Source organism: Microcaecilia unicolor, chromosome 7 (assembly GCF_901765095.1).
Source record: "Microcaecilia unicolor chromosome 7, aMicUni1.1, whole genome shotgun sequence".
Lineage (NCBI taxonomy): Eukaryota > Metazoa > Chordata > Amphibia > Gymnophiona > Siphonopidae > Microcaecilia > Microcaecilia unicolor.
In genome coordinates this window covers 279860481-279885959 of record NC_044037.1, presented here as the reverse complement: position 1 = coordinate 279885959, position 25479 = coordinate 279860481, and the positions used below count along the sequence as shown (strand labels likewise).

The following is a 25479-nucleotide window of genomic DNA, read 5'->3' as shown; positions in this document are numbered from 1 at the left end:
AAATTCAGCACCTTTTTGTACCAACCCTTGTTCCATGTAAGCCACATTGAACCTACCAATCGGTGGGAAAATGCGGGATACAAATGTAATAATAAATAAATAAATAACAAGACTCCCTTAATGCTATATACTGGCATCAACCCCCCCACCCCCCAAGACATGCAAAGTTCTTACTCATCTGCTCCCTTGCCTCTTGCCTTCCCCTTTCTTCAGCATCCGCTCTACATTTTGTCCCCTCCTTTTCCGGCATTTGATCTTTCTGCCTTGTCCTCTGTTCTCCAGTATCCATTTTTCCCTGCCTCCCCCCCCCCCCCCCCCCCCCCCCCCCCCCCCCGTTTCCAAGCATCCATTCCTTCGCATCTCTTCATCCCTTTCCCCAGCACTTCTCTTTCTCTGGTATCTGGGACTCCTGCCTCCAGACTGCTCTCTCTTGTCTGTACCACCCGCAGGGCAAATAACTTCAGATCTCCAGAGCCTGCACTTCCTGCCCTTTCTGCCCTTTCAGACCTTTGTGGTCATCTGGACATGCTCTCTTTTATCCCCCTCCCCCATCCCACTTACAATTAGACAGATATGGCTTTTTTTTTTTTTTACTATTGTCCTTTACTTTCTCCACTTAAAAATCTCTCTTTCCAAAAAGGCCCCCAGTGACTTCACGTTGAAGAGCTATATGTTCTTATGTTTATTTATTTATTAATGCTTGTATCCCACCTTATCCAAAAACAAGATCAGTTCAGTGTTCCCCTTGTCTCTTCCCTTTTTCCGTATCTTTCCTCTGTTTGTCTTCACCCCAATAGTCCTGGCTTCTCTTGTTTCACCCTCAACTCCTACCTCTCCTTACTATGATGATGACTTTGTGATTTCCTTTCCTTGCTTTTCTTTTGGGATTTTTATTGTAAGCCACTCAGCAACGCTAGCTAGAGAGTTCTGTATATGGCGCCTAGTATTATACACTATTTCCACGCTGATTTTTTTGGCGTGGAAAAGCATTATAACAGAAGCAAGGCGGTGAAATGGCCCCAGTACAGCAGATTGGTGCAGAACCTCGCTTAGGCACCCTCTTTTAGAATAGTGCCTAAGTGTTTCCGTGCAGATCTGAAAAGCAGGTGTAAAAATGGGAGGGACAAGGGTGGAGCAGGGGCGTTCCCTTAAAATGCATGCAGTTATAGAATTTGGGGGATCTGTGGCCAGCTTCCACGCCACCACCATCACCAACTTTGACCTCCCTCTGCCGACGACCCTCTCGACCCCCCCCCCGCCGCCAACCCTCCCCTGCTGGCAGGGGACCCCAACCCCCGCCAACCGAGGTCCTCTTCTTCCTTCGTTCTGTTTTTGAGTCTGACGTCCTGCACATATACTGAATCCAACCCTAGATACAGTGGCATTCCTATGTCGGTTGCCACCCGGGGCAGATCGCCACTGTGCACCCACTTGGGGCATCACCTCCCCCCCCCACCCAGTTTATCACCTCCAGCCTTCTGGTGCATCACCTCCACCCTCCCACCCCCCCACCCCCGGTGCATCACCTCCTGGGGTTGCAGAGAGCAGTTGTGTGGCAGTCAGCTCCACCAGCTCCATGCCCCGGAACAGGAAGTAACATCAGAGGGAGCAGGGCTGCTCTCTGCACCCCCTTTCAGCATTGCACCCGGGGTGGAGCACCCCCACCACCCCGCCCTTGGTACGCCACTGCCTAGATGTGTAATATGTGATATTTCAAGCCATTGTAAAGCAAGCAAGAAAGAAAGCGACAGAAAGGAAGTGCTGGCCCATGAGTTTTGAACTTGCTGTCGATCCCCACCACTCGTCCTAGTGGGTCATTCGCAATCTGAGCTAGGGTATGCATGGTCACAGAATAATGCTTTGTGGGTGGTAAACTTAGAGACCCTAAAGCAGAGGTTCCAAAACTTGTCGTGAGAGACCGCAGTCTGTTAGGTTTTCAGCATTTCCATAATGAATATGCATAAGGTAAATTTACATGGCGTGGAGACAGTGCATTTAGAACTATGTCATGCATATTTGTGGCAGATATCTTGGAAAATCAAGTGGCCGGTGGTCCATGGGTACAGGTTTGGGAGCCACTGCCTTAGCATTGCTTACAAATGAGGCCATTCATTATCTGAGGCACTTGTCAGCAGCCCTGATACAACCAATCACAGGAGTCTGTTTTACACCGGAAATGTCACTTACATACGTACATAAGTATTGCCATACTGGGAAAGACCAAAGGTCCATCGAGCCCAGCATCATGTTTCCAACAGTGGCCAATCCAGGTCACAAATACCCGGCAACATCCCAAAAATGTACAAAACATTTTATCCTGCTTATCCCAGAAATAGTGAGTTTTCCCCAAGTCCATTTAATAACGGTCTATGGACTTTTCCTTTAGGAAGCCGTCCAAACCTTTTTAAAACTCCGCTAAGCTAACCGCCTTTACCACATTCTCTGGCAACGAATTCCAGAGTTTAGTTACATGTTGAGTGAAGAAAAAGTTTCTCCGATTCGTTTTAAATTTAGTACATTGTATCTTCATCACATGCCCCCTAGTCCTAGTATTTTTGGAAAGCGTGAACAGATGCTTCACATCTACCCGTTCAACTCCACTCGGATTCTTTGTCATGAAATTTGATTTCCTGATTTGCTGATAAACAGTGTCTGTACATTTGAGAGCATATAGTGTTAATAAATAATGTTTGCAGAGGAAGCCTCTCAATTTGCTTCCCTGTGGAAAAGGTTTGTAGTTGAATGAGCTGACATTGTATTATTATTTCTGTTTATCTGGGGGCATTTTAGGTATTGAACTGATCTGTGAAAAGGATATTGATCTTGCTACACAAGTGCAGGAGCTGCTGGAGTTCCTTCACGAGAAACAGCACGAGCTAGAATTAAACGCCGATCAGACCCACAAGAGGCTGGAGCAGTGCCTACAGCTCCGGCACCTGCAGGCGGAGGTTAAGCAGGTGAAGCCACACTTTCTGTCACTCTTATGCGTCATCCTGCTCCGCAGTTTAAAGCTGCATTCATTTCTGAAAAAGCCAACCTTTTTACATTGTTCATCAAAATGAGTGGTTTATACAGTTACCCTGGGATACTATATATCGTGCCTTAATTCCGGCACGGAAATTAAAGCGTATTCTGTTATAATGTGCGTAACTTAATTGGTTAACCAGCTAATCGGCGCTGTTAATCAGATGTCAGCAAGTAATTATCTAATATTGTAAAGTGTCCCAAACAAAAAAAATCTCATATGAACTCTTAGAATTGCCGAACAGTACTCTTAAATATATTTAAATAGGAGTAGCAGTGCATCAACATTAAGTCACGCAATGAGAAAACGTATTTTTTTTTATTTTTTTCGGGGGTCATCAGATGTAACTGCAACTTACACCCAGGGCCGCCAAGAGCCGGAGCCGGGCCCGGGACAAGGCCACCCCCGGGCCCCCCCACCTGATGCCGGCAGCCCACCCGAGATCGCCGTGCCCCCCCCGCCGCCCGCCCGAGGTCGTCGGGCCCCCGCTCCAGCCGCTACCGGGCCGGGCCCTCGGAACTAACCTTAAGCCTCCTTTCACTTCGCAGCAAGCAGCGGCAGGGCAGACCTCTCCTCTTTCCTTCCGTGCCCCGCCCTCGCGGACGTTACATCAGGCGAGGGCGGAACACAGAAGGAAGGAGTGGCTTGCCCTGCTGCTGCTTGCTGTGAAGTGAAAGGAGGCTTAAGGTTAGTTCTGGGAGTGACGGAGGGCGGGCCAGGCGGCGGCGGTGCCAGGCCCCCCCTGAGGCCCGGGCCCCGGGACTTTTGTCCCCCCTGTCCCCCCCCCTCTCTCGGCGGCCCTGCTTACACCATCGAAGCACAGTGTTTCTTGCTCCATTGAATAATGGTTGTAGTGCAAATCCTCATAGGACCACCCTAGCAAAATATCAGCTTATTTCAAAAACATGTATGTGATAGGCATGACCACTTATCTTTTATTTGTTCTCTTATTGTTTTCTTTTATCGTTTTAATAGCGACACTAGTTGGCAGCACTTTTAACCAAAATAAAAAAATATGTTTTCTCATTGCATGACTTAATGTTGATGCACTGCTGCTCCTATTTAAATGTATTTAAGAGTACTGTTTGGCAATTCTAGGAGTTCATATGAGATTTTTTTTGTTTGGGACACTTTACGATATTATTTGATCATTAGGCCCCACAAATTTTATAATACACGGTCTTCCTATTTTGAATATAGCAAGTAATTATCAGCACTAATTGGCATTAATTAAGATTTCCACCCACAAGTCACTAAGAGTATTTTGTAACTTGGTGTGCTTGAATTCTAAGTTGCATAGTTGAAAGGGGGCGTGGCCATAGGTGGGGCTTGGGCATTTCTAAAATCAGTGCACGTTGTTATAGAACTCACCTGCTCCGCGCCTAATTTAGGCATCGGGATTTACGCCAAGTAAAACATGGCATAAATGGCCGCGACTAAATTTGGTCAGGTGGCGAGGCACTCAGCGTTATTCTATAGGCTGCGCAGAAATTTAAGCCTATGCTATAAAATGTAGGCGTACTTTTCAGAATACGCAAAATTTTCCACGCGGAATTTTCAGGTGCCATTTATAGAATCTGTCCCTTAGGGGTGATTCTGTACAGGCCACCTAAAGTTAGGTACCGGTGTAATGTGCGCTCCGTTCAAATTCAGTATCAACAATTACACATACAATTGCTGCTATAGAAAACTGGTATACATCAGTGGCTTAGCTACAGGGGGGCCACAGGGGCCTGGACCCCCCCCCAAATGGATCCAGGACCCCTGGTTTGACTGGCAGGGGTCCCCAACCCCTGCCAGCTGAAGCCATAGGAGCCAACTTTTCAAAATGATTGGGGGTGCTAAACCCAATGGAACCTAACCCCTCCCTAGACACGGTCAGTTTGCTCAATACTGGGGGTGGCTTCTATGGCTGAGATGTTTCTCCAGCGCTGCTCTCCTTCCATTGCCTGCCCTGCATCTCTCCCATCACGTCCACATTCGGTTTTAGTGAAACTGAGCATGCACAACACTTCACAGGCAACGTAAGAAGAGCAGCACTGGAGAAACGCATCAGCTGGCGGGAATTGGGGACCCCCCACCGGCCAAATTATGTGGCGTTGCGGCAAGGGGGGCAGCTTCAGGGAGGCGGGCCAAAATGTGCCTCCTTCACTTTAGCCTCTGTACCCCACACACACAAACACACTTCGAGGTCTGACTAGGAAGATCAGACTGCTGAAGTGGAAAGCAGCGTTTTCAGCACCATCAGGGGGAGGCCTTCAGCTGGCAGAGCTTGGGATCCCCACCAGCTACCATTAAACGTGTGGTGCTGTTGGGTGGGCCTGAGCTCTCTAAGTAAGTGGGCCCCAGCCCACCCAGGCCCACCTGTGGCTGCTCCACTGGTCCTCAGCTCATCTGACAGCCCCCCCCCCCCCCCCCCACCAAAGCTTTCTGGCCTAGGCACGTGCATAGTTTCCCCTCTGCATATAATATACCCAAATTTTTCACATGAGTGTGCATTAAATCTCTAGCAGGCTAAAATGTGTTAACTAACGCAAGCATTTAATGAGCATTACAGTATCTAACCTGTGCTAACCCATGTATTAACCCTAAGTCAGTCTGCCTACTTTTCTGAAAGTCATTACATACAAAGATGGCAGGAAGGCAGCCCTGCCATGTTTTTCAGCAGGATACTCCTGCTTTTGCAGGTCATCTCCCGCAGTTCTGCTGAGGAGGCAGGAGCTTCCACTGAACAGCCTCCCTTTCCAGCGACAACAGGAAATGCCTTCATAAAATGTCATCTCCTGCTGCAGCTGGAAGGGGAGGGGCTACTTCTGGTGCAAATGGCCGTGAATCAGTGTGTGCTAGGGGCGGGGCTGAGTGGAGCGGGGCAGAGCTATGGGCGGGCCCTAAATCTCCCGCTTGGAAGGAGAGATGCCTTACCGTGGGGTGGAAAAACAGAGCACCATTAATAGTAATCGACTGACACTCTGACATGGGGAGGGGCTATGCAACACGCGCATCTTGAATGGCTATGTCACTGGAAAAAAAGGATCAACGAATCAGTTTGATGGATCAGATTTTTTTTTCATGAGAATAGAGAGGAATTAGGCCATTCTTAACTCGAGAGAAGCCTAAATATGATGGGATGAAGGCAGACTGTGGTCTCATGTGAGAAGAAGGAACCTATTTTAAGCACATTTTAGAAAGGTATCATTAAACACCCATGTAAAGTTAAATAGAGACCCAGAAACGCACAAATGCCCATGTGCACTTTTATAGCTGCTGTGAAAAACGTGAAAATGTCTCATATATGTACTCTACACTTGTACCTGCATGTTTTATAAAATATGGACGTACTTCAGTACTCTGCCTTTGCTTCTCCCAAATTACACTTGTAGGAATGTCCATGCGTAGATCACCTAAAAGTAGGCATGCTCTTTCCTTGCATCAACTTTTCTGGATATTATCTGCGTTCCTACTAGGAGGTTGGGTATGACCTTACGAGGTGGAAGTGTTTTATATTACTCTCAACCAACTCAGTATCAGTCTAGAAGAAATTATAAGATGACAATATCATATCAAGCTGCCCAGATTTGGAATTCTATACCTAGATGTGGACAGGCATTTTCAATATGACGTCTAAATCCAATTTTGAACGTTTTGCTGTAAACGTCCAAAAATCAAGTGACCAACATAGCAGTTTTCAAACAAAAAAAAACATCTATCTTTTTGTTTCAAAAAAGGCCATTTGCTAGATGTTTTTGTGCTCTGTGCCTCTATCTTTTTGGATCATTTTCGAAGAAAAAACATCCAGAGGAAAAGCGCACAAAAACAAGTCATTGGGATGTATGGCGTCTTTGTGGTGTTTTTGTAGTTTACTGCGTTAACTACTGCTTTTGCTGTTTTGCTACTATCTGTTACAATTGCAGCATATGTGTGATATTGAACCAGGATTATATATCTGCATTATTTTCTTCCACCAACAAGTGTCCTTTTGACCCCTGAAGCAGGCGGTGCTGTTCCGCCGAAAGACGGCCCCGTGTCGGGTCTTTGTTGGTATCAATAAAGGTGTTTTCCTGGACTTTCATCTGTGTGGGATCTTCTGTTAATTACTCCCGGAGCTGCCACTTGTGTTGCATTCTCTGTTTCTCCTGTCTACTTTGGATTCTCATAGAGGTGTTTTCATGTTGTTGCTTTCCCTCACCTAACTGTAGGCACCCTGTTATAGAATTAGAGGACTAAGTTAGGAACCTACTGCTAATAGTGAGCATTAAGCACCTCATTTGTTTCTCTTTCCTAACTCCACCCTTGTAGGTCCTCAGTTTTTTAGGTGTCCTCTGATATTAGGACTCAATATATAGTCATTTACAAGAGAATGTTTTTCTGGTGGAGGCCATTTTCTTATCTTCCCTCCTGCCTTTCAGCAAAATCTAGTTCCTAGGTATCCCAAGGTTGAGGTCGCTTCTTCCTGTTCGTTCAGCTCATCTTGAAAACCCCTGTCTCAAGTGTGGGCCTAGTTACGCCAACAAGCCTGGCAGTAGAATACAGTGAGATCTTGACAGCTTCATCGCACTGAATCAATTCACACAATGAGGTGCACTTTATATGCAGACCCATGACTATTAGAATAATTTCTTGTGGCCCATTAGCACTAAGCAATTTACTCTCCTTGTCAGCTTAACTCAGGAGCAGAGGTGACAGCTGTATCGGCCACAAGTTGGTGAAGCAGATACTATTGATTACCACAGGAGTTGACATTAGGCCCAGGCAGTTCATTTGCCCGGCATTGATCAGTTCTAAGTTTAGACACTGAAGCCCAGGAGTAATTTATACAGTGATAAAGATCAGCAAAGACTACCTCTTCATAGACCTCCAAAACAAAGCCCAGTGAATAAACAGACAGAGATCCTGAGGATGATAAACGAGAGGCAAAAGGCCGATGTAGGGAATGTTAGAATCATTTGCGTAACTGGCGGAGAGCTCCGGCAATAATGGGGCATTAATGGTCTGAAGAGATGTCTCTTGCCCACACAACCAGAAATGGGGAGGGCCGTGTTGACTTCCCATCAGAGCCTTCAAGCTTGGTACTTCTGGGTCCACAAGTTCATTTTCAAGGGGAAACACCTGCTGAGATTTAGTCTTGAATATCCAGACCAGTGCAAATAACACAGATACAAGTTACCCAAGATATTTATTTATTTAACACATTTGTACCCCACATTTTCCCACTTAGTTGCAGGCTCACTGAGGCTTACACAATACCGTAGAGGCAGGCTCCGGTTTGGTAAAATACAAATACACAATATAGTATAGTAAAATACAAATACACAATAGGCATATAAGAAACATAAATAAAAGCAACAAAGAAATAAAGAGGGGGTGGTGATAAAGGTCCAATACGGTGCATAGTTATGCTGTGTCACAGGAAGTAGGAAGTTAATTTGGGTCAGGAGGGTAGGCCTTCTTAAACAAGTTGGTTTTCAGTGACTTCCTGAAGTTAAGATGCTTGTGGATAGATTTCACGGTTCTGGGCAAAGCGTTCCACAGTTGTGTACTTATGTAAGAAAAGCTGGATGCATAAATTGATTTGTATCTAAGTCCATTGCAGTCTGGATAATGCAGATTTAAATACGTTCGGGATAGTCTGGTGCTGTTTCTGGGTGGTAGATTTATGAGGTTCAACATGTATCCAGGAACTTCGCCGTAAATAATCCTGTGGACCAGGGTGCAAATCTTGAAGGCAATACGTTCCTTGGTGGGAAGCCAATGCAATTTTGGGGGCGTGGCAGTCGTATGCCATGGACTGTAGTTTAGGCCCTGTCAACCACAGGCCAACTTTGAGACTTTGTCATAGAATTAAAGAGACTTTACCTGATCCTGTGAAGTAACAGGCTTCAGGATTAACTGAATAAAGTGCTTGCCTTATTTTACAGCCTTGTCCAGCTGTGTTATTTTGAAGGCCCACCCTCAACCCTCGCTCACAGTATCACAGTGGGTTACAGTAAAAACTAATCATATATACACATAACAAATCAATTGCTCAATAAAACCAAACCAGAAACGTTCATCTCTAATATTCCTAGCCCAGTTTCATTCATAGCCCATACCACAGACTCTCAGAAGTTGAACCTTTTCAGATCAGGTCGCAATAAGAGACTGGATCTAATTATAGGAATATATTGGACAAAGCCCAGCTGTTCTTAGGACAGAAAATAAGCCGGTGAATATGCGTGATGTGAGCTGGAAGCCCTAATCCTTTGCAAAGTGAGCTGGTTTTTACCAATACTGGACTGATGTACAAATTATCCAGAGATGCTTTTTGCGGAATTTCTCAGTTGTAGAGCGTCTGATGAGGGGACCTCTGTGGTCCACACTCAGATGTAAGAATGAGAAACAGAGACAGTAGCTTAGAGCATCAGATCAAAACTAGTACAAGCTAACAGCAGGTAGGCAGCAGTGAAAGGCTTTCATCAGGGTAGTCTCTCAGTCAGTCAGTTCGCAGAGATAAGTGGTACCTTATAGACTAATCAATTTATTGAGGCATGAGCTTTCAAGGGCCAGATACATGAAATGAGGTACAGGATATAAGGAAAATGCATGAGGGAGGGAGAGGGAATCAAAACTGAAGTACTGTAAAGTGCAAGGCAGGGGGTAGACGGAGAGAGAATGGTTGCATAGTTACGAATGAAGATGCTTAAGCAGCAGAAATTGAAGGAGGGCAGTTTGCAATATGCACTGAAGGAATGCTGGTCAAGAAGCAGCATCGCGAAATAGGGTCATTTTAGGGTTAAAGAGTGAGATCTCTAGAGGTTCATGAGCAACACCATCAGTTAAACGGTCAGTTTGGTTGAACAGATAAGTGCATAAACGTTGGCTGCATGTTGTTGGGTGAATGGATGATTGTAGGAACGAATATTATTTGGGATAAGCAGTGCTTTTTTGTGCCGGTACGCAACGGTATGGCGTACCGGCACCTTTTTTTTTTTTGCTCCCCCCGCCCCGTGACGGACGCAGTGCCAGCCCCCATTTCCGGCCGCTGCTGCTTCTCCTGTTGAGCAGCAGCGGCCGCTACACAAAGAAAAAGATTTTTAAAAAACTTCAAACCTGGCTGAAACGCGGCACCCCGGCACTGTAGACAGCCATTAGGCCTTGGCTGTTGTCCCGCAGCTGCTCCTCCTCTTGCCTCTACGTCACTGCGCTCCTCCGGGGTCTTCCTCCAGGGGCAGTGACGTAGAGGCAAGAGGAGGAGCGGCTGTGGGGCAACAGCCAATGCCTAATGGCTATCTACAGTGCCGGGGTGCCGCGTTTCAGCCAGGTTTCAAATTTTTTTTTTTTAATCTTCTTTTTCTTTGTGTAGCGGCCGCTGCTGCTCAACAGGAGAAGCAGCAGCGGCCGGAAATAGGGGCTGGTGCCGCGTGCATCGCGACTTCGCGCCGTTCGCGGGAAACTTGGCAGGGAGAGGGAAACCAACAGAGGGAAGGATTGGGGAGAGAGGGAAACCAACAGAGGGAAGGATTGGGGAGAGAGAGAAAGAGGGAAAACAACAGAGGGAAGGATTGGGGAGAGAGGGAAAAACAGATGGAAGGATGGGGAAAGAGAGAGGGAAAACAGATGGAAGGATGGGGAGAGAGAGGGGGGAAACAGATGGAAGGATGGGGAGAGAGAGAGAGGGAAAAACGGAAGGATGGGGAGAGAGAGAGGGGAAAACGGAAGGATAGGGAGAGAAAGAGGGAAGACGCTGGATGGAAGAATGCAGAAAGAAATAGGGGAGACACTGGAAGGATGGGGAGAGAAAGCAGAGCTGCTGGATGGAAAAGGGGAATAGAGAAAGATTGGAGAATAAGAGGAAGGGGCATGGGGAGAACAAGGGTGAGGAAAAGATGAAAAGCCACGGGTAGATGAAGGAAATTAAAGAATGGATAGTAAGAATGAATTAAATCTGGACAGAGAGAGAGCCTGAAAAATATTGAAGAAAGCAAAGAAAAAGGAGACAAAAAATGACAAATGGCACAGAAGAGTTAAGCGAAAACAAAGGAAAGGAGAATCACAGACTGGGACCAATATGGAAAGAAAAACAGTCACCAGACAACAAAGGTAGAAAAAAATCATTTTATTTTCATTTTAGTGTTTGTAATATGTCCAATTTGAGAATTTACATTGGCTGTCTTATTTACTGCTACTACTTAGCAAATCACGTTATTTTTTTCTCCTATAGTACTGTAATATTTTCAATGATGTCTGTTTATATGCGCCATGGCTGGTATAGGGGGTGTGGTTAATGTGGGTGTGGCTATCATAGGGGTGGAGCCATATGTGGTGACCCCGCCCATAATGAGTACCGGCACCTTTTTTTCTACAAAAAAAGCACTGGGGATAAGTATTATTTCTCCACATTAACTTTGAAAACTGGACACTAATATTACTAGGTAAAAAAAAAAAAGGAGAGACCAGTGCTGTGAATTAACCTTTACTGATTGTTGGGCACACCTGACCTTTAGTCCAGTATTCATATGCAGGGCCGCCGAGAGACTGGGCCGGGCCCGGGGCAAGACCGCCCCCCGGAGCCCCCCCCCCCCCCCCGAGGTTGTTGTCATCGTCGCCCCCCTCCATCCACCACCGGGCCGGGCCCCCCTGAATTCAAATCATAGCGCCTCACCTCGACCTCGCTCCTTGTGAAAAAAGAACAGCAGCGGCAGTCTGCAGATCGCCTCCCTTCGGGCCTTCCCTCCCTGTGTCCTGCCCTCACGCAAGTTGCGTCAGACAAGGGCGGGATGCAGGGAGGGAAGGCCCGAAGGGAGGCGATCTGCAGACTGCTGCTGCTGCGCTTCTGTCACACGGAGCGAGGTCGAGGTGAGGCGCTATGATTTGAATTCAGGGGGGCCCGGCCCGGTGGTGGACGGAGGGGGGCGGGTGCAGGGGACTGCGGCGCTGGGCCCCCCTTGGAGGCCCGAGCCTGGGGAATTTTGTACCCCCTCTCGGCGGCCCTGTTCATATGGGACATGTGAGGTGCTCACCGAAGGTCTCCCTTTTCATGTATATTTGTGCATATTGGAGGGGCGATATTCGGCCCGTGGGAGGTAGCCGGGCTGCTTCCTGTAGTCGGCGCTGAGTCCAGATACTCAATGCCGGGCCGTGTACGGTGACCGGCTTTGACTATCCGGGTTTATTTTTGACCGGTTCCAACTTAACCAGCCAAGTCAATATTCAGAGCTGGCCGGGTAAGATGAAACTGACCAAAGATAGGCTTGCTATTTCGGCAGCTTAATTTGGCCTCCAAACTTAGCCGGCAATGTATTGAGTATTAGTGGATAGCCAGTTAAATCACACGTAACCAGCTATCCGTTAAGTGCTGACCAGCAATATTCAGCGGGAGATAACCAGCTATCTTCTGCTGAATATTGCCGGATAGCCGCTTAAGTGCCATTTAACCAGGCAGGAGCCATTCCTGGCCGGTTAAATGGTTTTAAATTGCGGGCGGATTGTAATTAAATTGTTACCTCATTCCAGCGGTGTACCAAGGGCGGGGCGGTGGTCCGCCCCAGGTGCACGCCGCTGGAATGGTGCAGAGAGCAGCCGTGCGCCTGTCGGCTCCGCTGGTTCCCTGCTCCCTCTGCCCCGGAACAGGTTACTTCCTATTCCGGAGCAGAGGGAGCAGGGAGCCAGTGGAGCTGAGAGCCGCGCGGCTGCTCCCAGCAGCCAAGAATGCACCGGGGGGGGGGGTTAATGCGCTGGGGGTGGGGGATGTCATTGCACCAGGAGGAGGGGGGGCGTGCTGCACCCGGGGGGGGGGGGTGCGCATCGGCGATCCGCCCCGGGTGGCAGCCGACCTTGGATCGTCACCGCCTCATTCATTACACCTTCCATATATTTTTTCAAAGAGTTTTGAATTGTGCAGTTTAGTTAATTAACTGACAGCTCTGGTGGATGAGAGAGGACAAGGACAGGATGAGCTCAGCCATGTTTTTTTTTTCCTTTTCAGGTTCTGGGCTGGATCCGGAATGGAGAGTCCATGCTCAATGCCAGCCTGGTTAACGCAAGCTCCTTGTCTGAAGCTGAGCAGCTGCAGAGGGAACATGAACAGTTTCAGCTGGCCATTGAGGTACTGCCATGCTTGTGATATTCTTTTTATTCCCAGCTGAACCACAGATGTAGGGGGCTCTCATCCCTGAAAAGCACTTTCATGAAAATGTACTCACCGAAAGCAGGCAGTGGAACTGCGTCACTAGCTGATCAGGCCTCTATCATGCAAAATTTACAAGCTGGCCAGATGGCTGAATATCTGAAGGTGTTGGCTATCTGTATTTTTTTTCTTCACACTGTCGGCAAAGATATTCAGATCAGCTTTGGGGATAGTCAGCCTGCTGCCCTGCAGGCATTGACTCCTGTGCATAATTTTGTGCACACCTCTGAATTTAACAGGATTGAGGCCTCTGTTCTAATATGTCATTTTGTCGTGTGTGAACGTTACGTTATTCCAGTATTCCTGTAATGTACACCACAATGAAATATCAGTTCAATCACATCTTTCATCTTGCATCCTAGACCATGTTAAAGGCCAGGAGTGTGCAACAGCAATCCTGGAGAGGCGTGAAGCAGGTTAGCAGGAAGTCATTAATGAAAATGAATGGGATCTATTTGCATACAATGGAAGCAATGCATGCAAATATATCTCATGAATATTCATTACCCTTTATTTAAGTAACTGTTGCACATTTCTTTGATTTCAAAAATACTTTATTAAATATCCCAGACAGATATAAAAAAAAATCTCCTTTCTTCAATATCAAGTACATAGGTACATAAGTTTTGCCATGCTGGGAAAGACCAAAGGTCCATCGAGCCCAGCATCCTGTTTCCAACAATGGCCAATCCACGTCACAAATACTCGGCAAGATCCCAAAAATGTACAAAACATTTTATACTGCTTATCCCAGAAATAGTGGATTTTCCCCAAGTTCATTTAATAACGGTCTATGGACTTTTCCTTTAGGAAGCCGTCCAAACCTTTTTAAAACTCCGCTAAGCTAACCGCCTTTACCACATTCTCTGGCAACGAATTCCAGAGTTTAATTACACGTTGAGTGAAGAAAACTTTTCTCCGATTCGTTTTAAATTTACTACATTGTAGCTTCATCGGATGCCCCCTAGTCCTAGTATTTTTGCACTTAAATTTTGGAGTTAGGATGCTCAAATGCAGTGCCATAGCAAGGGCGGCTGACACCCGAGGCAGGTCGCCGCTGCGCACCCCCCACCCCACCCCGGGTGCAGCATGGCCCCGCCTTGGCACTCCCCCACCTTGGCGCCCCCCCCCCCCTCCGGAGCGCACCCTCCCCCCCCCCCCCCGGAGCACATTCTTAATTGATTTAGAAGCGAAGGGGTCGGAGGGCCAATCCGCCCCCATGTCCACGTCGCTGAGAGCTGCGTCGGCTCCGTTGGTTCTTTGCTCTCTCTGCCCCGGAACAGGAAGTAACCTGTTCCGGGGCAGAGGGAGCAAGGAACCAACGGAGCCGACACCTCCCCAGCGGCGTGCACCCGGGGCGGACCGCCCCACCTCCCCCCTTTCCTATGCCACTGCTCAAATGACACATCTGAAAAATGACTAGGGTCTAACTCTAAGTGCCCACTTGCCTCACTGGGACCCTAAAACTGGCTGGCAATAGGGGCAGATTTGGGGAGGGGTCTACCACTGATTTTCAGCAGCAGACACCTTTAGGCTCCGATATATAAAGAAAATTAATTTCAAGCCTAAACTTAACCTTCTTAATTTTAGGGTCATAGATTCAGGTGAATTTTTGGCAGCAAATTTAGGATTGTAAATTCAGCTGAAAATATGTAGCAAACAGGTTTCTAAATGTAGACACTCAGCTGTTTTGGAATATCATGCTGATATATGGTGGAGGGAGACACCAATGTGGTTAGTGAATAAAAGCCAAACCTTAACTCCAAAATTAAAAATGAATGCGCAGTTAGCTAGTCCTAAGGGGCTTCTGTCCCTTATGGTGAAAAAATTAATTTGAGGCGTTCCAGCTTCACATCGTTTGGAACGTAAAGGAACTTTGCCTAGCTACGTTTCAGGTTTTGTGCTTTACAGTTAAGGCTGCAAAGTACCTATGGATCAACTGAGCTATAATATGTAATATGTAGAGTGGACCAGGACCGTAAAGTCCACAGTATTCACAATGTCCTCGATGCAATAAGATTGAAGCCATTCATATAGGCTCAAAACTGAAAAATGTTCCAAACCCACACTTGTGCCTCTTCTTGTCCACTCTGGTTCAGTTTGGAATGACGTTCCAACTTTCTTTTCTCGTTCTTCTGCCATTGTGGGGCTTCTACATGAGATAAATGTAGAAATGTTGTAACTAAAGGACTCTAATTATAATTAGTCTCTAAGGGATCCTTTTACAGAGGTGTGCTGAAAAATGGCTTGCGGTAGTGTAGGTGCAGGTATTGAGCACATGCCAATCCACTTTTCAGCGCGCTTGTAAAAAAGCCCTTTTTAAAAAATTTTTGCCGAAAATGGACGTGCAGCAAAATGAAAATTGCCATGCATCCATTATGGGTCTGAGACCTTCCCGCCAGCCATTGACCTAGCGGTAAAGTCTTACGTGGTAACCGGGCGGTAATAACTTACATGCACCAAATGCCATGTGGCACGCTTAGCTGACGCGCCAGAAAATTAAAAATATTTTTTGGGCGTGCATAGTGGATGCGCGCCAAAATTGAAATTACCGCAAGGGACACACAGTAGCTATGCGGTAACTCCATTGTGGTGCACATTGGGCACACATAGACGCTTAAGCAGCTTAGTAAAATTGCTCCTAAATGTCTATAAATGAAAACTCACTATAGAGACTCCCTTACATATTCATTCAATATTTATAACAACAACAGGGCCGCAGAGAGGGGGGGAGGGCAGGGGGGACAAAATTTCCCGGGCCCGGGCCAGGCCGCCGGCGCTGTAGTTCTCAGTCTTACCTGCCTGTCTCCTCAGCTCTGGGCCCCCTGCATTCGAAGCGGCAGTCACAGATCGCCTCCCTTCGGGCCTTCCCTCCCTGTGTCCCGCCCTCATGGAAACCGGAAGTTATATCAGACGAGGGCAGGACACAGGGAAGGAAGGCCAGAAGAGAGGTGATCTGCGACTGCCGCCTTGAATGCAGGGGGACCGGAGCCGTTGAGGCAGGCAGGTGAGAGCGTGGACTGCAGCGGCGGGGGAAGCGACGGGGGGCCCCGGGCCCGGCCTAGTCTCTCGGCGGCCCTGAACAACAATGCTTTATTTTTCAATCTAATACAAAGTTTTTCAATATTTACAAACGAGATTTATACAATAAATTTTTCTTAATTACAAAGAACTCTCAAATGGCTTAGTAAGCATGATTGTCCATCATTGTAAACCATCAGGAGTGCAGGAGTGGCCTAGTGGTTAAAGCACCGGTGTTGCAATCCAGAGGTGGCCGGTTCAAATCCCACTGCTGTTCCTTGTGATCTTGGGCAAGTCACTTAACCCTCCATTGCCTCAGGTACAAACTTAGATTGTGAGCCCTCCTGGGACAGAGAAATATCCAGAATACCTGAATGTAACTCACCTTCAGCTACTGCTGAAAAAGGTGTGAGCAAAATCCAAATAAATTATTTGAGATTCTGTTGCTACTATGAGATTCTACATGGAATGTTGCTATAGTGGAGGAGTGGCCTAGTGGTTAAAGCACAGTCTTGCAATCCAGAGGTGACCGGTTCAAATCCCACTGCTGCTCCTTGTGATCTTGGGCAAGTCACTTAACCCTCCATTGTCTCAGGTACAAACTTAGATTGTGAGCCCTCCTGGGACAGAGAAATATCCAGTGTACCTGAATGTAACTCACCTTGAGCTACTACTGAAAAAGGTGTGAGCAAAATCAAAATAAATCAGTACCCATTTATACAATTCTATCTTTTTAATACAGAGTAAAACTCTAATATAAGCAGTGCAGATACTTAGCTTTGTACTGATGTTTTCACCAATCCCAATGCCTTACGTATGTCACTAATATTTTCTTGAAGCTTTGAAAATGAACTTGAAGCCAAGATAAAATGTTTCCGATTTTAGGGGTATGTTTAGTAAGGTGTGTTAGCGTTTCTAATGTTTTAGATCTTTCAGAATGATGGACAATCATGTTTTCTATGTCATTCGAGAGTTCTTTGTGATTAAGAAAATTTTATTGCAGAAATCTCTTTTGTAAATATTGAAAAAATCTTGTATTAGATTGAAAAATAAAGTATTGTTGTTCTGAATATTAACTGAATATGTAATGGAGTCTCTATAGCGAGTTTTTGTTGAGATAAATGTAGACCATTAAAAAACAATTACAAACTGCCCGATATTCACTGATATTTAACCAGTCAGGAATGACTCCTGGCCAGTTAAATAGCACGTAACTGGCTATCCGCAATATTCAACAGGAAATAGCTGGTTATCTCTCGCTGAATATTCCCAGTCAGAGCTTACCCCTGGATTCTATATAGCATGCCTAGAAATCTGCGCCGAAATCTAAGCCTATTCTATAACAACATTCCTAACTTAATTGGCTTAACAGGCTAATCAGCGTTGATAACAGCTCTTAACAAACAATAAAGGCACAATTCAACAGCAACCAACCTGGACCCAAATACCTATCTTCACCCGCCAATCTTACATCCTTTCTCACAATGACTAGCCGACCAATAAGCTAACTCAACTCGACTGGTCGTGATCCTACTTGACTCTCTTCACAATTTTCCAACAATGAATCAGGCAAACCGAACTGAATCCTCTAAAGGGGCCACCCTTCCATGAGAGACCTCTTGAACCTCTTGCTATACCTATCGATTTATGAACCCCACCCGACAATTGTTAACCCCACTTCTTATTTTGTAACCACCCCACTGTACCTTCCCTTTGTTCCATGTAAGCCACATTGAACCTACCAATTGGTGGGATAATGCGGGATACAAATGTAATAAATAAATAAATAAATGAACTCCAGAATTGTTGCTTATTTCTGTTAGCTAATCAACTTCTAAAATCTACAGCAAACTGTTTTAAGGGCCCTTAATGTGCCTTTAGTTCTTGAAAACAGACTTATCACCATGCTAAAACATTTTGTGATACTTTCCCTGTTTCTGTTTGCTAACCACACATCAGTGAATTTTTGAAAATATTTTTTTAAGGGAGCGTGGAAGTATTATCCAACTAATGCATTATGATTAACATACGCTAACTGGATAACGCACAGTTAATGTGGGAACACTTATCACCTCCTAAATATAAAAGTTAGCGTGCAACCTGAAAATGGAAAAATTGAAAAACCCTTTAAAAAACTGCCACTTTAAATCTAGGCTCAGCGCCTGGAAAATCCCGTGTTAAGCCCAGATTTTACTACTACTACTACTTAACATTTCTAAAGCGCTACTAGGGTTACGCAGCGCTGTACAGTTTGACAAAGAAGGACAGTCCCTGCTCAGAGGAGCATCAAAAGGGCTCCTTAATTAACAAAGCCCTGTTTCCTTGGGGTATGAATCTTCTGGAAGGAGCCCTCTCCGTTTCAACCTTATATGCCATTAGGATAATAACGTTACCTACTAATAAAATTATGAACCAAAAGAAAGAATATGCAAAAAGCATCCCATGTAAAATGAGACAATGTTCGCTAATGCAGCGTTAATTCTCACAGCTAATATCTGCAGAGCCCAAAGATCTCCAAAGATGGGTTTAGAAGTTAACGTTGCTGAAATCCTCTAAAGCCTGTTTTAGAAGAAGCATTATTACGCTAACAGTGACAAGCAGGCAGATATTAAATTCTGTCTTTCTTGTTCATCTTCCTAAATGCTTCTGCCAAATTGTAAACCCTCAGTTAAAAAGTCTCCGCATAACATTACAGTATTCACAAGCGTTAACAGGATTCTCCTGAGTTTATTTATATATTTATTTGTCACATTTGTACCCACCGAACAGAGAAGGTGAACAGCATACCTAAAAAGCACACAATCAAAAAAAGTAACACTGGGCCTTCAAGACTGAGACAACAAGAATATTTTATTGATAAGTGACCCAACACGGGCCGTGTATTTTTTCACGGAGAGAGTAGTGGATATTTGGAATGCCCTCCCGCGGGAGGTGGTGGAAATGAAAACGGTAACAGAATTCAAACATGCGTGGGATAAGCATAAAGGAATCCTGTGCCGAAGGAATGGATCTTCAGGAGCTTAGTCAAGATCGGGAGGCGGGGCTGGAGGTTGGGAGGCGGGGATAGGGCTGGGCAGACTTATACGGTCTGTGCAAGAGCCGGTGGTGGGAAGCGGGACTGGTGGTTGGGAGGCGGGGATAGTGCTGGACAGACTTGTACGGTCTGTGCCAGAGGGTTGGGAGGCAGGGCTGGGGAGGTGAGGATAGTGCTGGGCAGACTTATACAGTCTGTGCCTGTGCCAGAGCCGGTGGTTGGGAGGTGGGGCTGGTGGTTGGGAGGCGGGGATAGTGCGGGGCAGACTTATACGGTCTGTGCCAGAGCCGGTGGTTGGGAGGTGGGGCAGACTTATACGGTCTGTGCCCTGAAGAGCATAGGTACAAATCAAAGTAGGGTATACACAAAAAGCAGCAAATATGAGTTATCTTGTTGGGCAGACTGGATGGACCGTGCAGGTCTTTTTCTGCCGTCATCTACTATGTTACTATGTTTCGGCGTTAAACAACGCCTGCCTCCGAAAATAGATGGAGAAGATCTTTAAAATCAAGCTTGCCTGTCGGGATCGACAGCCGTGATGTAGAGTAAAAAAAACTCCTGTGTTGTCCTTGTCTTTAGCAAAAATGAATTGTAAAAAAAAAAAAACAATTCTCCGTCTATTTTCGGAGACATTGGACACATACACATTTTTAAACAAATCACATCCAGACCCTGACCCCCGAGGCAGGCGTTGTTTGACGCCGAAACACGGCCCGTGTCGGGTCACTTATCAATAAAATACCCCTGTTGTCTCAGTCTTGAAGGCCCAGTGTTGCTTTTTTGTTTGTCACATTTGTACCCCACATTTTTTTACCTATTTGCAGGCTCAATGTGGCTTACATAGTACCGTAATGGCATTCGCCAATTCGGTTGATAACAAATACAGTTTGTATTGTGGTCTGATGAGGTAGGTGTGTATCAGGCAGCAGGAGGGTCAAAGGGAATGTAGATTATATATTGTCCAGTAAGTTTGATGGGAGAATTTAGTTCAGCTATTACTGTACACTCCAGGAAGAGCAGCAGACATTTCTGAAGTTTCTGCTGAAAATTAGACGGAAAACGATGCCACTGTGTGCATCAGCTTCTGATATTTAAAGATCGGTTACTGCTTCAGGGGGGGTAATTATAAAGGTGCATTACAGCCCTAGCGCATGTTATTTGCCCCTTAACATAAGAACATTAAGAATAACCTTACTGGGTCAGACCAATGGTCCATCCAGCCCAGTATCATGTTTTCAACACTGGCCAATCCAGGTCACAAGTACCTGACAGAAACCCAAATAGTTTCAACATTCCAGAACCCCAAAGAGTAACAAAATTACGGAATCCCAAAGAGTAGCAACATTCCATGCTACCAATCCCGGGACAAACAGTGGCTTCCCCGTGTCTCTCTCAATAGCAGACTATGGACTTTTCCTCCAGGAACTTGTCCAAACCTTTTTAAACCCAGATACACAAACCACTGTTACCACATCCTCTGGCAATGGGTTCCAGAGCTTTACTGTTCTTTGACTGAAAAAATATTTCCTCTATATTGAGTGTCCCCACATTAATATGAGGTACCAAGGGTTACACAGTAATGAGAGACAAAGCATGCAGATGCATGCAAAACAGCTTATTACTGTGTAAACTGAATAATGCAGCATGCAGTGAACCCTGCAAGCTATGTTGTTCTTGGAAAAATACAGCCAGCAAGAAGCTGATGGTATTTTTCCATTCCAGGAGCATGAGGCTGCAAAGCCATGGCCCAATGCACCCAGGTACTTCTTAAATATCCCCCAAAGTTCCCCCATGCACATTCTCTGCCCTAAAGACCCCCCCAATGGCATGCCCTCACCCCAAAGATCCCCCAAGTACATCCCCATTTGCACTATAGACCACCCCAAAGTATATTCCCCTGTCCTGTAGACCACCCAATGGTATTCCCCAGCCCCGATGTCCACCCCAATTACTCAAAGCAACCCAGCCTCCCTTAGTCCCCACCCCCCAGGTCTACCTGGTATCTAGAGCGGTCAAAGCATGAGCAATTCCCAATCACTCCTGCTTCTTGCCAGTGCTGGGTTCAAATTGGCACCGGCGACCCCTAGCCGATAGTCTCATGCTAAGAACATTAGAAGTTGGGCTGTCATGTAAGGGTCTTGGGGGTGTTTTGATTGATTAGAGGGGTCAGCAGTACAAGGGGGTGTCATTGGGGTGTCTTCAGGGCAGAGGGAAGTGTTTGAAGAGGACTTCAGGGTTATTGGGGGAGAAAGGGAATGGCACTGCTCCCAGTTTTGAGTACTAGCCCCTTTAAGAAGCAGCAGATAACACAGAACACTTAACTACACCTTCAAAGAGCTCAGACCTTCACCAGAAAGACTGTAAGAATTGCCTGTGCATGTCCCAACAATTCTGAAAGAGCTGCCTCAATCTACTGCGCAACCATTATGACTCAGAGGAAAGGCTCATAAAGATAAAGAAAAAATCTGTTGTGTGGGTCTCTCTCCTTCTCCTGCTCCCAGGCCACCGGCGCTGCAGTCCCCGGTCTCACCCCGCCCGCCCTCGGCTCCGTCGACAGCCCCCCTCCGTCCGCCACCGGGCCCCCTGCATTCAAATCGGCAGTGCCTCACCTTCGTGTGAAAGCAGCAGAACGCCTCCCTTTGGGCCCTCCCTCACTGTGTCCCGCCCTCATCTGATGTAACTTCCTGTTTCCGCGAGGGCGGCACACAGTGAGGGAGGGCCTGAAGGGAGGTGATCTGCCGCTTTCACACGGAGGTGAGGCTCTGCCAATTTGAATGCAGGGGGCCCGGTGGTGGACAGAGGGGGGCTGTTGACGGGGCTGGGGGTGGGCGGGTGGAGACCAGGGACTGCTGTGACAGTGGTAGCGATTGCGGGGCGGGGGGGGGGCCCGGGGGCGGCCTTGCCCCGGGCCCAGCTCAGTCTCTCGGCGGCCCTGACCAGATGACGCAATCCAGTAGATTCTCCGTGTTGACAATTCTTCTCTTCCCTCACTCAGTCCTCAAAGGTCCCTTGTGAAGGAGTGGGTGGGATAAAAGGTGAGGCGTGGTGTGAGGATAAAGGCTCTTCAAAATCATAGTTAACTGCTCCATATTACTATGCGGGCCACACAAGTTAACATCAGAGTCGTTCTTCCCACAGTTTCTGTGGAGGTTTTGCTGCTATATTTTCAAGTAATATGCATTAACATCCAAAACTTAACATAGCTTAGCAAACAAGCCCATTAGTGCATCTTTTGATCCCAGTTAATGATTCCTCACTGTGTCCTGCGATGACCACCTTTGGTATCTTGACCATTGGATTTCATACATTCATTGCACAATGTTGCAAAGCCTGTGTCCACCCTTTTGGAAGAGAAAGTACGTCTTTCCAGGCCAAAAAATGTTATCATTTCCTATCAGCCCTTTCCATTGTTATTTTGAATATATTCCATCTCAGTCTTGTAAACAGGCTTCCTTTAAGAGCAGTTAAGTGTTGGCACACATGCAGGCTTCTTTTCGAAAGAGAAGGGCGCCCATCTTTCTACACAAATCGGGAGATGGGCATCCTTCTCCCAGGGTCGGCATAATCGAAAGCCGATTTTGGGCGTCCTCAACTGCTTTCCGTCGCTGGGAAGACCAAAGTTCATGGGGGCATGTCATAAGCATAGCGAAGGTGGGACTGGGGCGTGCCTAACACATGGGCGTCCTCGACCGATAAAGGAAAAAAGAAGGGCGTCCCTGACGAGCACTTGGGCGACTTTACTTGGTCCATTTTTTCTTGCGACCAAGCCTCAAAAAGGTGCCCAAACTGACCAGATGACTACCGTAGGGAATCGGGGATGACCTCCCCTTACTCCCCCAGTGGTCACTAACCCCCTCCCACCCTAAAAAAAAACTTTAAAAATATTTTTTGCCAACCTCTATGCTAGTCTCAAATGTCATACCCAGCTCCCTGACAGCAGTATGCAGGTCCCTGGAGCAGTTTTAGTGGGTGCAGTGCACTTCAGGTAGGTGGACCCAGGCCCATCCCCCCCTACCTGTTACACTTGTGCTAGTAAATGTGAGCCCTTCAAAACCCACCAGAAACCCACTGTACCCACATGTAGGTGCCCCCCTTCACCCATAAGGGCTATGGTAGTGGTGTACAGTTGTGGGTAGTGGGTTTTGGGGGGGGGGGTTAGGGGGGCTCAGCTCCCAAGGTAATGGAGCTATGCACCTGGGAGCAATTTGTGAAGTCCACTAAGTGCCCCTTAGGGTGCCCAGTTGGTGTCCTGGCATGTGAAGGGGATCAGTGCACTACAAATGCTGGCTCCTCCCAAGACCAAATGGCTTGGATTTGGTCGTTTCTGAGATGGATGTCCTCGGTTTCCATTATCGCCTAAAATCTGGGATGGCCATCTCTAATGTTGACCTAAATTTCTCGATTTGGGCGTCCCCGACCATATTATTGAAACGAAAGATGGATGCCCATCTTGTTTTGATAATATGGGTTTCCCCGCCCCTTCGCCGGGACGTCCTGCGAGGACGTCCTCAGGAAAACTTGGGCGCCCCTTTTGATAATGCCCCTCATAGTTTTGTAGCAGGTTTTTAATACATTGCACAGAAACTATGACATCTGAAAGCCATATGTAAATCTGTGTTCTAGATTTTCTCTGGATTTGCCAAAGTGTAGTGCAGTAGTTGATCAATGAAGCTTCTCTATGTTCTGAACTGCTGAAACTTTACACAACCATTGGTAGAGTCATCCATGCCTTTGGTCATTAAGATGTGTAATACGAAGGCAGGCTTTGTAAAAAGATGTTGCAATGAAAGAAAAGTAACTTGGTGGTGTCACTGGAAAGTGCTTTGAAAACTGTTTCACTTTCTCACATCTTCATGCTCACACCTGACCTTTTATCATGCTCCTGGCACATCTGTACAAACCTCTCTTTCCTCCCCGCATACACAGTCCCTCTTTCATGCCACTTCCTTACAGAAGACTCACCAGAGCGCCCTTCAAGTCCAGCAGAAGGCCGAGGCCCTGTTACAGGCCGGGCACTACGATGGAGACGCCATCAGGGAGTGTGCTGAGAAGGTGGCAGTGAACTGGCAACAGCTAATGCTGAAGATGGAAGACAGGCTGAAGCTGGTCAATGCCTCTGTTGCTTTCTACAAAACCTCCGAACAGGTGGGCTTGGTCATTAACGAGATAATTTTTAAAAAGTTGGTTACACATGGATGTGACCACATATCTGCATGAATGGTCTCATATAAAGTACCAACTGGTGTCAAAGTACACCTGTTGACATAATGATGCGTGCTTTGCTATTAGGCGTGGTAGGAGCAGAGTTTATGCAAAGCATGATCAAAATTTGCAAGTATGTATGGAGATTATAAAATTATAAAAAAATTTGTTTGAGCACTGTGCTTACAGACGATGTTGCTTTATTATTCTGGAAGGTTTTTGCCTGTGATGAAGTAAGGATCTTTTTAGATCGACATAGCTCTATAAACCTTGTTGGGTTTGAGTTACTTTGAGACTTTTCCTTCCTTTTTCACTGGAAATACATCAGAGTTTTCTAGCGATACGCAGGGATTAATTTTGAGTTGTGGCTGTGTGCTTTGGTAATCCCACACCCATTTGTGTTATTGTAGATTACAAAATACATATTACGCAAGAAAACCCAATCTGTAAATCATGAATAAATTGAACTCCTCCTGTACAGAAATGGAGAAAAGACCTCGGTGACCTATATAAGAAAGAGGTACTCTGCCCCTACAGCAAATATCACCATTATTGGTCAGAAAACTTCCTTTTCTAATGAAAACTCTCCAAAATAGTGATGAATAATGCAAAATGCTTGCAAAATACACAGTAATTAAAAATAGACTCCGTATAAACTTGCCGAATGTCTCCTAAATCAAAAAATTATAAACAGAATATAGTAAAACGGAGAGTAATATGCACGAGGAGTGTTTAGCAATTACAGTGACTGGAAGAGTCTTGTAAGTGAACAACTACAAGACTCGCATAGTTGAATAATCTAGGCACGGGCATTTATACCTTCTCGAGGGTGGGTGTAAGTGTTTACACCTACAAAGTAAGTGCGGTTACTGCTGCTTATGCTGGTATTTTATTAAGATGCATAGGAACCTTTATTTCTTCTTAAAAGTTGCTCTGTAGGGTGAAGCCATACATTAAGGAGTAATATTTAGGCAGCATTTTGCTATATGTCATGAGCGATAGCAAATTTTCGGTGGGCCTGGGGGTGGACAGGGT

At 46.3% G+C, this 25479-nt stretch overlaps 1 protein-coding gene across 1 annotated transcript in view; it reads left to right on the top strand.

Moving 5' to 3' along the window:
* KALRN (kalirin RhoGEF kinase) overlaps window positions 1-25479 on the top strand; it is a 1371746-nt gene that overhangs the window by 825962 nt on the left and 520305 nt on the right. Inside the window, exons 15-17 of the mRNA XM_030208706.1 lie at window positions 2791-2957; window positions 12987-13106; window positions 24196-24387. Of these exons, the coding sequence (XP_030064566.1) occupies window positions 2791-2957; window positions 12987-13106; window positions 24196-24387 (479 nt within the window). The remainder of the gene's footprint in view (window positions 1-2790; window positions 2958-12986; window positions 13107-24195; window positions 24388-25479) is intronic.